The sequence below is a fragment of the Ruditapes philippinarum genome, unplaced genomic scaffold (genome assembly GCF_026571515.1).
Source record: "Ruditapes philippinarum isolate M1 unplaced genomic scaffold, ASM2657151v2 ctg1888_1_1_1_1, whole genome shotgun sequence".
Classification (NCBI taxonomy): Eukaryota; Metazoa; Mollusca; class Bivalvia; order Venerida; family Veneridae; genus Ruditapes; species Ruditapes philippinarum.
The window spans coordinates 35,553-53,121 of NW_026858060.1; the positions used below are offsets into that span (position 1 = coordinate 35,553).

Consider the following 17,569-nt stretch of genomic DNA (forward strand, 5'->3'; position numbering starts at 1 on the left):
TAAAGGTTTTTCTATTTTTAGCTCTGCTGACCCCTAAAAGGGGCCAATTGGAATGACATGAGCAAATCCAAGTGTGACTGTCACAAGGATGCTACAGACCAAATTTGAAGTAAATCTGCCTTGTAGTTTCAGAGAAGAAAACGATTGTTGACGCATGACGACGGACGCCGGAGCATCCCCCTTTGATACTAATAGCTCACCCTGAGCCTTCGACTCTGGTGAGCTAAAAATGATATCACAAGATCATATTTGTATCTGAAGCAGTGCATGTGTAAAAACATTACTGGCTGCTACTGTTCTTGGGAAAACAACAGTTCCAAAAGATGTGTTCTTATAACGCAAATCAATGAACCCCAGGGCGGGGCAAATTTTGACCCCAGGGCTTTTATTTGAACAAACTTAATATATACTTATTCAAGGATTTCTCATGCTTAATTTCTAAGCTCTAGCTCTTTGGGGTTTTTTTAAAGAAGATTTTTTAACTGTTTACTACATGTATATACATGTAAGGAAAATCAATGACCCCATGGGACAGGGCAAATTTTGACCCCAGGGCTTTTATTTGAACAAACTTGGTAGACACCCACTAGATGATGTTTTAGCACTCGCTATTTGGGTTTTTTAAAAGAAGATTTTTTAAAACATTTTACTATATATATTTAAAGAAAATCAATGACCCCTTGGGCGGGACAATTTTGACCCAAGGGCTTTTATTTGAACAAATTTTGTAAACATTCACGTGAAGATGTTTCATGCCTCTTTATCTAAGCACTAGTTATTTGGAGTTTTTTAAAAGAAATTTTTTTTAACTTATTACTATATATATTTAAGGAAAATCAATGACCCCTGGGGTGGGGCCAATTTTGATCCAAGGGCTTTTATTTTAACAAGTGGGCCATGATGGCCCTAGATCGCTCACCTGACCCATCATACTCATCCAAACAATTACCTAGACAAGTATTCTGACCAAGTCTCATGACAGGTGAGTCAAAAATGTGACCACTACAGTGTTAACAAGGATTATCCATATTTGAGCAGTGTGACCTAGTTTTTTACCCAGGTGACCAATATTCAAACTTGACCTAGAAATCATCAAAACAAACTTTTAGACCAATTTCCAGGATACTTGGATCAAAACAGTAGCAACTAGAGTGTTAACAAGATTTCTCTATTTTTAGCTCCGGTGACCTAGTTTCACATGCGATTTCGAACTCATCCGAGCAATTACCTAGACAAGCATCCTGACCAAGTTTGATGATAATTGAGTCGAAAATGTGACCACTAGAATGTTAACAAGGTTTTTCCATATTTGGGCGGTGTGACCTAGTTTTTCATCCAATATGACCCATGTTCGAACTTGACTTAGAAATCATCAAAACAAACTTTCAGACCAATTTACAGGATATTTGGATCACAACAGTAGCCACTAGAGTTTTAACAAGATTTTTCTATTTTTAGATCCGGTGACCTAGTTTTTGATCCGAGATGACCCATGTTCGATGTAATCCCAGCAATGACCTAGACAAGTTTCCTGACCAAGTTTGATGACAATTGAGTCAAAATTGTGACCACTAGAGTGTTAACAAGGTTTTTCTATTTTTAGCTCCTGTGACCTAGTTTTTCATCTGAGATGACCCATGTTCAAACTTATCCAAGCTATCACCTAGACAAGCATCCAGACCAAGTTTGATGATGATTGAGGCAAAAATGTGACCGCTAGAGTGTAAACAAGGTTTTTCTATTTTTAGCTCCTGTGACCTAGTTTTTCAGCCAGGATTACCCATGTTGGAACTCATCCAAGCTATCACCTAGACAAGCATCTTGACCAAGTTTGATGATGATTGATGCAAAAATGTGACCGCTAGAGTGTTAACAAGGTTTTTCTCTTTTGAGCTCCTGTGCCTTACTTTTTCATCCTAGATGACCCCATGTTCGAACTCATCTGAGCTATCACCTAGACAAGCATCCTGACCAAGTTTGATGATGATTGATGCAAAAATGTGACCGCTAGAGTGTTAACAAAGTTTTTCTATTTTTAGATCCGGTGACCTAGTTTTTCATCCGAGATGACCCATGTTCAAACTCATCCGAGCTATCACCTAGACAAACATCCTGACCAAGTTTGATGATGATTGAGGCAAAATTGTGACCGCTAGTGTTAACAAGGTTTTTCTATTTTTAGTTCTTGTGACCTAGTTTTTCATCCGAGATGACGCATGTTCGAACTCATCCAAGCTATCAACTAGATAAGCATCCTGACTAAGTTTGATGATGATTGAGGCAAAAATGTGACCGCTGGAGTGTTAACAAGGTTTTTCTATTTTTAGCTCCGGTGACCTAGTTTTTCATCCGAGATGACCCATGTTCGAACTCATCTGAGCTATCACCTAGACAAGCATCCTGACCAAGTTTGATCATGATTGATGCAAAAATGTGACCGCTAGAGTGTTAACAAGGTTTTTGCAATTTTAGCTCCTGTGACCTACTTTTTCATCCAAGATGACCCATGTTCGAACTCATCCGAGCTATCACCTAGACAAACATCCTGACCAAGTTTGATGATGATTGAGGCAAAAATGTGACCTCTAGAGTGTTAACAAGGTTTTTCTATTTTTAGCTCTTGTGACCTTGTTTTTCATTCGAGATGCTCATGTTCGAACTCATCCGAGCTATCAACTAGATAAGCATCCTGACCAAGTTTGATGATGATTGAGGCAAAAATGCGACCGCTAGAGTGTTAACAACAAAATGTGAACGGACGACGGACAATCATCGATCCTAAAAGCTCACCCTGAGCATGCTCAGGTGAGCTAATAAACTTGGTAGACACCTATTAGAAGATATTTCATGCTTAATATCTAAGCACTAGCTATTTGGGTTTTTTAAAAGAAGATTTTTTTAGTTTTTACTTTATGCATATAAGGAAAATCAATGACCCCATGGGGAGGGGCAAATTTTGACCCAAGGGCTTTTATTTGAATTTGTTTGGTAGATAGAAGATGTTTCATGCTTAATATCTAAGCTTTACTTCAGGGATTTTTCCAGGATTTTGGGAACATGACCCATACCCATGGTATTGGGAATTTTAGCGGTGTTTTGTTAAAATTTGGGAAAAAATGCATGACTGAAATTTTGCAGTGATTAAATGGATGCAAACAATTACTGTCTATGATGGCAGCTTCAGACATTTAAGCACTATTACAGTGATGAAGCCTTTTTTTGCAAAGATTTTAGAATTTTTATTCAATATTTTTATCTTGTAACTTTCAATTGGGAATTTTTTCCTGTGGATTGGGAAAATAATATACTATTTTCAATTGGGAATATGACCCAATAACGGCTATAAAATTAGCCAAAAAAAATCCCTGTACTTCTTTGATTTTTTGGGGGAAATTTGGTAAACAGTCACTAGAAGATGTTTAATGCTTAATATCTAAGCTCTAGCTATTTGTGTTTTTTTGAAAGAAGATTTTTTAAGTTTTCACTTTATACATTTATGGAAATTCAATGACCCTACGGGGCTGAGCCAATTTTAACCACAGGGCTTTTATTTGAACAAGCAAATTTGTTGAATTTATATCCCCCGCCGAGTACTGGTTATTATTAACACAACAACTGAAGACATAAGGCTTTATTTATATACAGTAGAACTTCGGTAAGTCGAAGTTGATGGGACTTGCGTAAAAACTTCGACACATCGGGACTTCGACTCATGAATTGCTCTCAATTCCATGACAAAATTTCGACCCGTGACTAGTCCTAATTATAAGCTCTATAACGAAACATATTTCATGTTTTTCCATCATTAATCTTATCTTTAAATTTTACAATGATAAATATAGCATGTCAAATTACGTTTTTCACGACTACCCAAAGAGTTACAAAAGGCGTATGATTACGAAAGGGCGATAACTAAACCAGCTTATAGTAAATATTTCGCGTGTTATTCTCACGCGACACCGGGTCAAGGATGTTTTCAAATGAAAGTAGTAAAGTAGTTCTTACTGTTTACTTTCAAATACCAATACGGCAATTAAAAAAGTTACGATTAAAGCATTTTGTCACACATTTTATCGCAAACAAAGGCTGTTCGAACACACGGCTGTGTTATTAACACCTATCACACAAGTTGATTGGAAATCGTCTTCGCAGCCAGATAAGGTGTGAAAAATGTCTGGAAGTCAAAGGTGTCAAAACAATCCAACGACTTCGACTTATTTGTTGTAAATTGCACTAGATTTACTTTATACGGACCACGAAAAAACCTCGACACATCGAAAAATTCGACACATAAAATTTCGACTCATAAATAGGTTTTTATAAGGAATATATAGGGGGGAAAGTCGGGACTTTCATTTTTATTCGACACATCGAGAAAATCGACTAATCGAAGTTCGACTCATAGAAGTTCTACTGTATTAATCATGGCATAAACAGTAATATTCTTTGAACTTGATAAATATTCAGGGCAATAACAGAGCCATAACTTTGTGTTAAATAGTAAAATCTGGAAATGCCAATGAGATGTATGCATACTACATAACTAATCAAGGGCCATAAATCTGAGTTATAAGAATCTGACTGGAACAAGGCGACTATATGCACATCTCCTCTTAGTATCCCATAAAGTTTCATTGAATTCCAGCCAGTAATAGCAGAGAAGTAGCGAGGAAACAAATATTTTTCTATATGGATACTGCATAACTAATCAAGGGCTATAACTCTGACTTAAAGTGTCTGACCGGAACAAGCCGACGATATGCGCATCTCCTCTTGGTATTGAAGGTTCCCATAAAGTTTCGTTGAATTCCAGCCAGTAGTTGCAGAGAACTACTCCGGTAACGATTTTTACTCCATATGCATATTGCATAACTAATCAAGGGCCATAACTCTGAGTTAAAGTGTCTGACCAGAACAAGCCGACGATATGCGCATCTCCTCTTGGTATTGATGATTCCCATAAAGTTTTGTTGAATTCCAGCCAGTAGTTGCAGAGAAGTAGTGCAGAAACGATTTTTACTCTATATGCATACTACATAACTAATCAAGGGCCATAACTCTGAGTTAAAGAGTCGGACCGGAACAAGCCAACGATATGCGCATCTCCTCTTGATATTGATGATTCCCATAAAGTTTTGTTGAATTCCAGCCAGTAGTTGCAGAGAAGTAGTGCGGAAACGATTTTTACTCTATATGCATACTGCATAACTAATCAAGGGCCATAACTCTGAGTTAAAGTGTCTGACCAAAACAAGCCGAGGATATGCGCATCTCCTCTTGATATTGATGATTCCCATAAAGTTTCTTTGAATTCCAGCCAGTAGTTGCAGAGAACTACTCCGGAAACGATTTTTACTCTATATGCATACTACATAACTAATCAAGGGCCATAACTCTGAGTTAAAGAGTCGGACCGGAACATGCCAACGATATGCGCATCTCCTCTTGATATTGATGATTCCCATAAAGTTTTGTTGAATTCCAGCCAGTAGTTGCAGAGAAGTAGTGCGGAAACGATTTTTACTCTATATGCATACTGCATAACTAATCAAGGGCCATAACTCTGAGTTAAAGTGTCTGACTGGAACAAGCCGAGGATATGTGCATCTCCTCTTGATATTGATGATTCCCATAAAGTTTCGTTGAATTCCAGCCAGTAGTTGCAGAGAACTACTCCGGAAACGATTTTTACTCTATATGCATACCGTATAAGTACTTTTTTCTGCGGGAACTTTATTTCTGCTATTTCTGCGGTTTATAACGACACCGCAGATTTAAAAACCGCAGAAAATTAAGCCTTTGCTATGTCTACATGTATGTCGTAATATGTCAACTACCTGTATTTTATAATAACATTACCATGTACCGTTATCAGTTTTTTTTAAGTTAAGAAGTTTTCTTTATGTATCCGTCATGAATAAAATATCAGAAAAAAAGGTACTTCACTTTTTCTTTTTGTTTAAAACAAAAAAATATCATGTGTGTATGATTTTCGCTCACCCTAAGCTTGATTTATTTTAAAATACAACTATTATAGTTTGAAGGGTGCAATAAACATACCCTTTTGTATTTGTACAATATATTGTGTCTACGTGCGATTTTACCATAGTTTATTTTTCACACTTCATATTTATACACATGCAGTATAATTATTACAATTAATTATTGTCATTGCGTGTTGTTGATTTTTGTTTATTAACGTTTATATACCAATACTGATGATGATTACGATGAGCACACATTGTAAATCGTCTGCATGTTTACCGGAAGTAATGTCCATGTTACATCAACAAATCTTGAAATGTTGTCTGTTTGTACCGGCCAATTTTGTAAAAATATCTTTATTAAAACGCAGAAATAAAAAACATTATTGCGATAATGATGAAACCGCAGAAATAAGATACGCAGAAATTTAAAACCCCTTATTTTAACCAAAATCGCAGAATTTTAAGCCTGCAGAAATAAGTACTTATACAGTACTACATAACTAATCAAGGGCCATAACTCTGAGTTAAAGAGTCGGACCGGAACATGCCAACGATATGCGCATCTCCTCTTGATATTGATGATTCCCATAAAGTTTCGTTGAATTCCAGCCAGTAGTTGCAGAGAACTACTCCGGAAACGAAATTCGGACGGACGGATGGACGGACGGAAGTTCTTACCAGAGCTACATTATGGGGTTTTCTTTTGTTATTTCTTTTGTTCTTTTTAAACCCACAATGCAGAAAATAACCCCACAAGAGAAACGGAATGAATGACATCAAAGACATCTATTGTTATGAGAACATTAGACCAAACCCCATAATGTAGCTCTGGTTGGTACGGACGGAAGGACAACGCCAAAACTATATCCCCCTCCCGATTCCATCGGCGGGGGATAATAAACTTGGTAGACACTCATTAGAAGCTGTTTCATTCTTAATATCTAAGCACTAGCTATTTGTTTTATTTTACAAGAAGAGTTTTTAAGCTTTTACTATGTACAAATAAGGAAAATCAATCACCCACCGGGGTTGAGCCAATTTTGACCCCAGGCCCCGTGTTCACAAAGAATAGATCAGGATCAGGATCAAGTGATCCTGATTTTATTTTTATTGTTTTATGTTACTAATATTTTGCTAGAATTAAATGGTACATATTTAAATTGTAAAACTAGGAATGTGTCGTCACGCCACTGATGCCCCCGCATGCAACCAAAATTTCAGATGTTATAATATTTAGTTCCAAATTTGTTTGCACAAATTATTTTTTCATTTTAAGTTCAAAGCCCTTAAAACTATTCAATGTTAACACAAACCATTTTTATACAAAGTTCAAGGCACTGAAACTATTCAGTGTTTACCTTTTGTAAATTGCATATTGCATATTTGTAGCCAAAATAATGGCTACATACATTTCCACAAAAGGACGAGTGCTTAATCTGAAAATTCAAAAAATTTCCAACATTTAAGAAAGATAACTTTGTCCAAAATCATTGAACATTGATCAATATCAAACTTGAACTGCTTATTCTTAAGATGTATCTATATGTCAAATTTGAGTTGAATGTGTTCAACCATTGGGGAGATAATGAATGACACTTAAAATTTCTGATTTTTTTTTTTCAAAGTTCAAGAGGGATAACTCTGTCAATTATCATCAAACCATGACCAAATTTGAAATTGACCAATGCATTCTTATGACATATCCATATCTTTAATTTGAGTTGAATATGTACAACTGTTGGGGGGATAAAGAATGTGAACTGAAAATTTCCTTTTTTTTCAAAGTTAACTCTGCCAAAAATTATCTAACCATGACAAAATTCAAACTTGGCCTGCGCATTTTTTTAACATATCCATATGTCAAATTTGAGTTGAATGTGTAATACTGCTGGGGAGATAATGAACGGGAACTGGAAATTTCATATTATTTTCAAAGTAAAAGGGGCATTACTCTGCCAAAAATCATCGAACCATGACCAAATTCAAACTTGACCTGTATTTTCTTATGACATATCCATATCTCAAGTTTAAGTTGAATGTGTAATAAAGTTGGGGGTATAATAAAGGGAAACTGAAAATTTCATATTATTTTCAAAGTAAAATAACTCTGCCAAAAATCATTGAACCATGACCAAATTTGAACTTGACCTGTATTTTCTCAAGACATATCCAAATGCCAAATTTGAGTTGAATGTGTGCAACCGTTACTAAGATAATGAACGGAAACTGATGATGACGGAATGACAGAATGACTGAATAATGGAACAGGGTAACACTATATGCCCAAGCCATTTTATGGCGGGGGTATGATAAAATTGTAGTTTCCTAACTTGACCCACATGGGTCAGGTTAGAGCGCTAAGATTTCACAATAGTTGTCACAGTGAACTCTGGAAACGTAAAAGAACATGCCAAAATGAATGACTTAGACTTGTTTCAATCATACAATATCCACAATATCTGTTATTGTAACTTCAAGGCTTTATTCAAGTCACATGACTTGTTATGAAAGTATTCGGTGATTCTGTTGGCGTCTAGATTTCGTTCAACATGCATAGATATATTTACACTTCAAACCCAAAATATGTAGAATTAATTCAGAAATTCATGCTGGGACTTTAAGAAATGTCATTTTAACAAGATTTGAGTACACAAGATCATTTTAATATTTTTGTCATTATTTTGCCTAAGTATCCCTTTAAATCTTTGTGAACACGGGGCCTGGGCTTTTATTTGAACAAACTTCGTAAACACTCATTAGAAGATGTTTCATGCTTAATATCTTAGCTCTTGCTATTTGTGTTTTTTAACCCTTTACTCCACAGATACATGAATCTACTCAATTATGGTAGACCATTGGTAATGCATTACCTCCACTTTGAAGAGTATTCAAACTTGTCAACTCTATTGAAATAGAAGGGCGTGGGTTCAAACCCCAGAACAGCAAATTTTTTTTCTTTCTTTTTTCCTTTTGAACATTATTTATGTATCTCTCTGATCCCTTATGGAAGAAAATAGGGTTTGATTTAAATTATATAATTATTGTAGGTATTTACTAGCTAAATAATGCCAAAATTTATAGCAAATATGATACCAGATATTTTCAAAGTTTAATAAAATAAAAACTACATGGTAAAAGTATTTTATATATTGATCAACCAATAAACCTTTAAGAATATTTAGGCAAACTTTGAAAACAGCCCCTTATTATGGTAAATTTTAGGGATATTTTGAATAAGGCATTTTAGATAGGGAAATGGTAAAATTAGTGTTTAAAGTGGGTGGGTGGGGTAACATTTTTATACATATTAAAAACATTTTGTTTAGAAACAAACATTTTGCTTGTGTAATTTGTTACCAGAATGTTATGAAAATCAATGATCCCCTGGGGTGGGGCAAATTTTGACCCAATGGCTATAATTTGAACAAACTTAGTAGAGGTCTACTAGATAATGTTTCATGTCAAAAAAGTATGCTTCAGCTCTTGTAGTTTTAGAGGAAATTTTTTAAAAAGTTTTACTATATTCATACAAAGAAAGTTCCCCCACATTACGGCCAATTTTGACCCAAGGGCTATAATTTAAACAAGAAGTATTGATGTGATGGGAATTAACAATGAAATATGGCAGTGAAGAAAAAAATGATGCTGTTATTTGTACCAACACAGAAAATTGGTTTCATTAGTTCAAAATAAAAATATACCAGATACTTGAGTATCAATGCCAGGCTCTATTTTCATGTAAGCTACACACTTGCCAAGTTAAGTATCAAAGGTCAATGTGTATTGAGTAGAAGCTGAAAATTCTACCGTGACCGTGCTCCCATATATTTAAGTAGCAATCCCAAGCTGCATCTTAATATAAGCTGCCCACACAGCAAATTTGGTGTTAATAAGTCCAAGCAAACTAAAGTTATTATATGAAAACTGAATTTTTTTTATAAGAAACAGTGACCTTGACCTTGTTCACAAGCAAACTCAAGTTTTTATGCGGAGACCTAATTTCTATTTTTAGCAACAGTTGAAGCCTAAAAAAGGTAGTAACTTGATATAAGCTACCTACATACTAATTTTTGTGTTAACAAGCAATTATCATAGTATTGCAAGCAATCCATAAGTCCCCTACCGGTAAGAACCCCATCAACATTCTGAAGGGCCATTGGCCATTCACTTATGTTTCAACTTTTCTCTATTTTAAGTAAACTTGTTGGAAAAGTTCTTTAAAAGTGATCACAGGAAACAGTTTTTATGAACAGACAGACAGACGGACTGAAGGACACTCTAAAGTTAATATTTGAAACATCCCTGTTACCAAAATATAACATTTTAAAAGCAGGAGGAGATAACTCTTGAATTAAAGATGCAATTTCATAAAAATTTTCAGCTCTTTTTGACTAATCACAAATATTGTTATATTTGCCATGTTTTAAGCCTATTTGTTGCCAAGGTAACTGATATTTTTTCAAAATAGGAAGAACAGATAAGACATGCATAATCTCAACACTGCTATCTACCCATATGTCAAGTTTCATAAAAATATTTCCAGTACTTTTTGAGATATCACTGGATTCAGTTTATGTGTAAAATTTGCCATATTTTCAGTCTATGTGTTGCCATAGCAACCAGAATTTTCAACATAGGAAGAAAAGAAAAAGACGTGCATAATCTCAACACTGCCATCTACCCATATGTCAAGTTTCATAAAAATATTTCCAGGACTTTTTGCTTTATCACTGGATCCAGTTTATGTGTAAAATTTGCCATATTTTCAGCCTATTTGTTGCCATAGCAACCAGAATTTTCAACATAGGAAGAAAAGAAAAAGACGTGCATAATTCCAAGACTGCCATCTACCCATATGTCAAGTTTCATAAAAAAATTTCCAGTACTTTTTGCGTTATCACTGGATCCAGTTAATGTGTAAAATTTGCCATATTTTTAGCCTATTTGTTGCCATAGCAACCAGAATTTTCAACATAGGAAGAAAATAAAAAGACGTGCATAATCTCCATACTGCCATCTATCCATATACCAAGTTTCATAAAAATATTTTCAGTACTTTTCAAGTTATCGCGGGATCCAGTTTTGTGGACGGACGGACTGACAGACAGACGGACGGACAGACGGACGGACGGACGGACAGACGGACGGAGGGTAAACCTAAAGTCCCCTCCGGTAAACCGGTAGGGGACTAATAAGTCAAAGCAAACTGATGTTATTGAGCAGATTCTTAATTTTATAATGTTAGCAACAGTGACCTTGATCAAACACATCTGGGTAGCAATCCCAAGATGCCTCTTGATATAGGCTACCCAGATACAAAGTTATTGAGCCGAAACTGAAATTTATTTTTAGCAACAGTGACCTTGACCATAATTATAGATACCTGCATAGCTATCCCAACCATACACCAAGTTTGGTGTCAATAGGCCTAAGCAAACTCCAGTTATTAAGCAGAAACTGAATTTCTATTTTTTAGCAACAGTGACCTTGATCACAGACACCTGAGTAGTAATTCCAAGCTGCGTCTTGAAATAAGCTTACCCATACACCAAGTTTGGTGTTAAGAGGCCTATGCAAACTCAAAGTTATTGAGCCAAAACTGCATTCTTATTTTTAGCAACAGTGACCTTGTCATTGATCACAGGCACCTGGGTAGCAATCCCAAGCTGCCTCTTGATATCAGCTACCCATTTACCAAGTTTGGTGTCAATAGGCTTAAGCAAACTAAATAATTGAGCAGAAACTGAATTTCTATTTTTAGCACAGACACCTTGGTAGCAATTCTTAGCTGCCTCTTAATATAAGCTACCCATACAGTAAGTTTGGTGTCAAAAGGCCTAAGCAAACTTAAGTTACTGATCAGAAACTGAATTTCTACTGTTTAGCAACAGTGTCCTTGACCTTGATCACAGATACCTGGGTAGCAATCCCAAGCTGCCTCTTGATATTAGCAACCTATAAACAAAGATTGGTGTCAATAGGCCTAAGCAAACTCAAGTTATTGAGCTGAAACCAAAGTTGCCAACTTCGGCATTACAATAATCCGGTTTTCATTGAAAACCTGGTTAACAAACTTGGTAGAGGTCTACTAGATAATGTTTCATACTAAATATCTAAGCTAAAGCCTCTATAGTATAATAGAAGCAGATTTTTTATGTTTTCACTATATATATATTAGGAAAATCAATGACCCTTGGGGAGGGGCCAGCTATAATTTAAATCATGTTACAGAGGTTTAATGTTTCATGCTAAATATCTGAGCTCTAGCCCTTGTAGTTTTGAAGAAAAACAATTTAACATTTTTACTATATACATATAAGGAAAACACATTACCCCCCCCCCCCCCTGGTAGGGGCCAATTTTAACCCCAGGGCTTTAATTTGAACAATCATGGTAAAGGTCCTTTTGCAAAATATCTAAGCTTTGGGCCTTGTGGGTCCGAAGATGCAGATTATAGCAAAAATCAGTGAAAATTCAATAATTTTACCTTCAAGGCCCAATAAATGAGTCAAGGTCAATTTTAGTTTGATATACATGAAGGTATTATCATAAAGAATGTTGTGTCTTAATAGGAAGTCAATCCATTCAATAATAACAAAGTCCTGTTAAAGCAAAAACAAGAGGGCCATGATGGCCCTGAGGTTGCTCACCTGTATATAGCCCCCCCCGCGGCCAATTTTTACCCAAGGGCTTTTATTTGAACAGACTTTGTAGACACCCATAAGAAGATGTTTCATGCTAAACATCTAAGTTCTAGCTCATTGGGTTTTTTAAAAGAAGATTTTTTAAGTTTTTACTATACACATATAGTTAAAAACAATGACACCCCTGGGGCAGGGCCAGTTTTGACCCCCGGGCTTTTATTTGAACAAACTTTGTAGATATTTACTTAAAGATGTTTCATGTATAATATCTAAACTCAAGCTATTTGGGTTTTTTCAAAGAAGATTTTTAAGTTTTTGCTATACACATATAAGGAAAATCAATGACCCCCGGGGCGGGGCCAGTTTTGACCCCAGGGCTTTTATTTGAACATACTTGGTAGACACCCATTAGAACATGTTTCATGCTAAATATCTTAGCTCTAGCTCATTGAGTTCTTTAAAAGAAGATTTTTTAAGTTTTTACTATATGCATATAGGGAAAATCAATGAACCCCTGGGGCGGGGCCAATTTTGACCCCAGGGCTTTTATTAGAACAAACTTGGTAGACACTCATTAGAAGATATTTCATGTCAAATATCTTAGCTCTAGCTCTTTGGGTTCTTTAAAAGAAGATTTTTTAAGTTTTTACTATATGCATATAGGGAAAATCTATGACCCCCTGGGGCAGGGCCAATTTTGACCTCAGGGCTTTTATTTGAACAAACTTGGTAGACACTCATTAGAAGATGTTTCATGCTAAATATCTTAGCTCTAGCTCTTTGGGTTCTTTAAAAGAAGATTTTTTAAGTTTTTACTATATGCATATAGGGAAAATCAATGACCCCCTGGGGCGGGGCCAATTTTGACCCCAGGGCTTTTATTTGAACAAACTTGGTAGACATTCACTAGAAGATGTTTCATGCCAAATATCTAACCTCTAGCTTTTACAGTTCTTTAAAAGAAGATTTTTTAAGTTTTTACTATATGCATATAGGGAAAATCAATGACCCCCCGGGCCGGGGCCAATTTTGACCCCAGGGCTTTTATTTGAACAAACTTGGTAGACACTCACTAGAAGATGTTTCATGCCAAATATCTTAGCTCTAGCTCTTTGGGTTCTTTAAAAGAAGATTTTTTAAGCTTTTACTATATGCATATAGGGAAAATCAATGACCCCCTGGGGCGGGGCCAATTTTGACCCTAGGGCTTTTATTTGAACAAACTTGGTAGACACTCATTAGAAGATGTTTCATGCCAAATATCTAAGCTCTAGCTCTTACGGTTCTTTAAAAGAAGATATTTAAAGATTTTTCTTTCGGTTGCCATGGCAACCAGAGTTCTGCATGAAATGGAATTCTTTGAACAATCTTGATAGAGCTTCATACAAAGAGTATTCCTGCCAAGTTTCATTAACATTGGCCTTGCGGTATCATAGAAGATGTCCTTAGAATATTTAAAATGTGGACGGACGCCATTTGGTTGGCCATCCTAAAAGCTCACCTGCACTTTGTGCAAGGTGAGCTAAAAAAGAAGAAGAAAATTTCAATAATTTGACCTTCAAGGTCAAGGTCATTTGAGTAAAGGTCAAAGTATGTGTAATCTATCCTAAAAGATTGTTCTGTTCAAATTTTAGGGTTTTTAAGAAGAATCGGTATAACTCTGCCAATCTTGTCAAAATTTGGTTTGTCTGTTTCTTACAGAAATTTCAACAAATTAATGTGTCAAAATACCCGGTGCATAAGTTCATATGCTGACAAGAATTTTAGAAAGTTACATAGCTTACAACACAGGTCTTAAATATGTTGTTGTGTTGTTTTTTTTGCTTATTCAGGGGGTATGAATCAGCCAAAAATGTGTATCAAAATATGTAGGTATATAAATTCACATGCTAATAATTCTTAAAAGGTTTCATGTTTCTGGCAGGTACACTTTTGGAGCTACATGTAACACAAACAGGTCTATAGTGTTACAGAATAAACTCTATTGTTCTCTCTGCTTAAAGTACATGTACCTTGGTCCCTTAGTTTATTTAAAGATTGAATGTATGCACCTGCCCACCCCCCACAAATTGGTTGAGTAATCCAATGACATGATGATTTTATTAATGTGTGATTTAACCATGTTTTCTTGCCTACAGGCTAAAGTCAACACTGTGCCACAGAATCGATTCCTTGACAAAATTGTCAGGGGTTATATTTATTGGAATTGAGATAGGTTTGCACTGGTATTTAATGCATTTTCATACTGAAATAATTAATAAAATAAGCAAAGTATGTGATAAAATATTACCATAAAATCGCCTGTTGTTATGAGCTGAACATTTGTTTCTAGCGTCTTCAAAATTAACTTGAACACTCTCCCAATCTCCTTCTTTGATGACACTTTGGACACAGCGCAAATTTCTAAAAAGAAAAACAACAACAACAAACAAGAGCTGTGGATAGGGCATGCTCCGCTATCCTTAGTGCTTGATAGTAAATAACAGCATGGTTAAAGTAAGAATTAACAACAAGAGGGCCATGATGGCACAGAAATCACTCAACTGAATAGAAAAACTCTCCATGACAAGGAAAAAGTAATATTGCAAACTGTACAAAAGCAGATATAAAACCTAAATCTTAAACTGATATCACAAAGTTCATATTAAATATCTTAAATGGTGCATAAGTAAAATCATAACTGTTTGCTATTGCTAAGGGAAAACAACAGTTCAAAAAAGATGTGTACATATAAGGCAAATCAATGACCCTCCCCCCCCCCCCCCCCCAGCCAAGCCAATTTGACCCCAGGGCCCTTATTTGAACAAACTTGGTAGACACTCACTAGAAGATTTTTCATTCAAGAAGATTTTTTTTTTGTACTTGATATATATAAGGAAAATCAATAACCCCCTTGGGCAGGGCCAATTTTGACCCCAGGGCTATTATTTAAACAAACTTGGTAGAGACCCACTAGAAGATGTTTCATGCTAAATATCTAAGCTCTTTGGTTTTTCAAAAAGATTTTTTTTGTTTGTACTATATACATATAAGGAAAATCAATGACCCCCTTGGGGCAGAGCCAATTTTAATTCCAGGGCTTTTATTTGAACAAATTTAGTAGACACCCTTTAGAAGATGTTTCATGCTAAATATCTTAGCTCTTGCTCTTAAGGTTTTCTAAAAAAAAATAGTTTTTAAGTTTTTACTATATACATAAAGGGAAAAACAATGACCCCCTGGGGCGGGGCAAATTTTGACCCCAGGGTTTTTATTTGAATAAACTTGGAAGACACCCACTAGAAGATCTTTCATGCTTAATGTCTAAGCTCCAGCTATTTTGGTTTTTTAGAAGAAGTTTTTTTTTAGTTTTTACTATATACAAATTAGGAAAATCAATGACCCCCCTCCCCCCATTATGACCCTAATAAATGATAAATCATCTCCGCGGGACAGATACCTCATTTCCGGGACTTTCCCAGACATCAGGGATGTTATGGCATGTATGCCTTAAGAATGTTCTGTTATAATATGAAGTCAATCCATTCAATAATAGCAAAGTTACAGCCAGTTACAGTCAAAAAAATGAAAATTTTAATCATTTCACCATATTATGTTCAAGTTTGAAGACAATCCATTCGAAAATAACAAGGTTACAGCCAATAATAGCCAAAAATTGAAAATTTCAATAATTTGACCTTCAAAGTCAAGGTCATTTATGAGTGAAGGTCAAGGTCTGTCTGGTTATTTTAAAGGGCTATCCTTGAAGATTATTATTATAGATTGTATGAAGACAATACATCAAGAACTTAAAAAGTTATGATCAAAGTACATGTTTGTGGACGGCAACACCAACATGACTGTAACAATACCTCTATTTTTTTTATTTTTTTTTAAAGTCGAGCTAAAAATCATTAACTGGGCAAACAGCATTTTTTATTCAAAGGCCTTAAGTCAGCCAAAAATCATTCAATTGAAAAACACGTGTAATATGCAAATGTATTTGAGCTACTGATCAATCCTGAAATTGAATTAGTAGTTCCGGACAAACTTTAAAAATCAAAATCATTAAAGGGCCATGAATCTGACAAAATATCATTGAACCGGAAAATGATGATCCCAACCAAGGGTTCCCTCTGGGTCAAAATTAGTTTGCGCCACCAAATTCGCCAATCAGAAAAAGTTGGAGCCAAAAATTCTGCAAGGGAGACGTGCCTAGATATGCTAGCAGTTATATATCATTATGATTACAAACACATATTTATAATTATTCATTTTATTACAGCTGAACATGTTTATTATCTAAAATATAGACATAGTATTATGTGGTTTTCAAATTCCATTTTAATAAATACACATGACAACATAAATGTAATCAAAAACATCATGTTAAGTTAGTCATGAGGTTGGGAGGTCCTGTTTTCCACCATTTTGCCTATAGCAGTTCTTCTCACAGGCTTGACTGAGCCAAGATCTTCTACCCGACAATCTGGTGATCTACAGATACAAAATAATAAAAAAAACAAAAACATTACTATAAATTGACTTCATCTAAAAATCAATGAGAACAAAAAATGAAATAGATACTAAGTATTTTTAACAATGAAGAATATTGTTTATTTTAATAGGGTTTGCATGTGAATAGACACTTCAGCACTTTACATTCAGATATGAAAATATTAACATTGCAGTAAACAGTGGCTTTAGATCAATCATTAGTGAAATTATTCTTTTAATTGTCATCCGATTTAATACTTCAAACTGTAATTATTTTTAATCAGTTGACAAGTCAACTTACCTTAAGTTCAATGTTTGTCAACATCACGGACATCTTTCACTTCTCTGTACGCTTCTAACACCTGTGGACCACACATGTAATTATCAGTGCTCCAAGTCAGAGAATGAAAGACGTAAATTGTTCCAATTAACACACTGACACTTTCATCTTCACATGTTCCC

At 35.3% G+C, this 17,569-nt stretch overlaps 1 protein-coding gene across 1 annotated transcript in view; it reads right to left on the reverse strand.

Moving 5' to 3' along the window:
• LOC132751954 (transcription initiation factor IIB-like) overlaps positions 1-17,569 on the reverse strand; it is an 85,782-nt gene that overhangs the window by 22,778 nt on the left and 45,435 nt on the right. Inside the window, exon 7 of the mRNA XM_060742173.1 lies at positions 14,922-15,034. Within this exon, the coding sequence (XP_060598156.1) occupies positions 14,922-15,034 (113 nt within the window). The remainder of the gene's footprint in view (positions 1-14,921; positions 15,035-17,569) is intronic.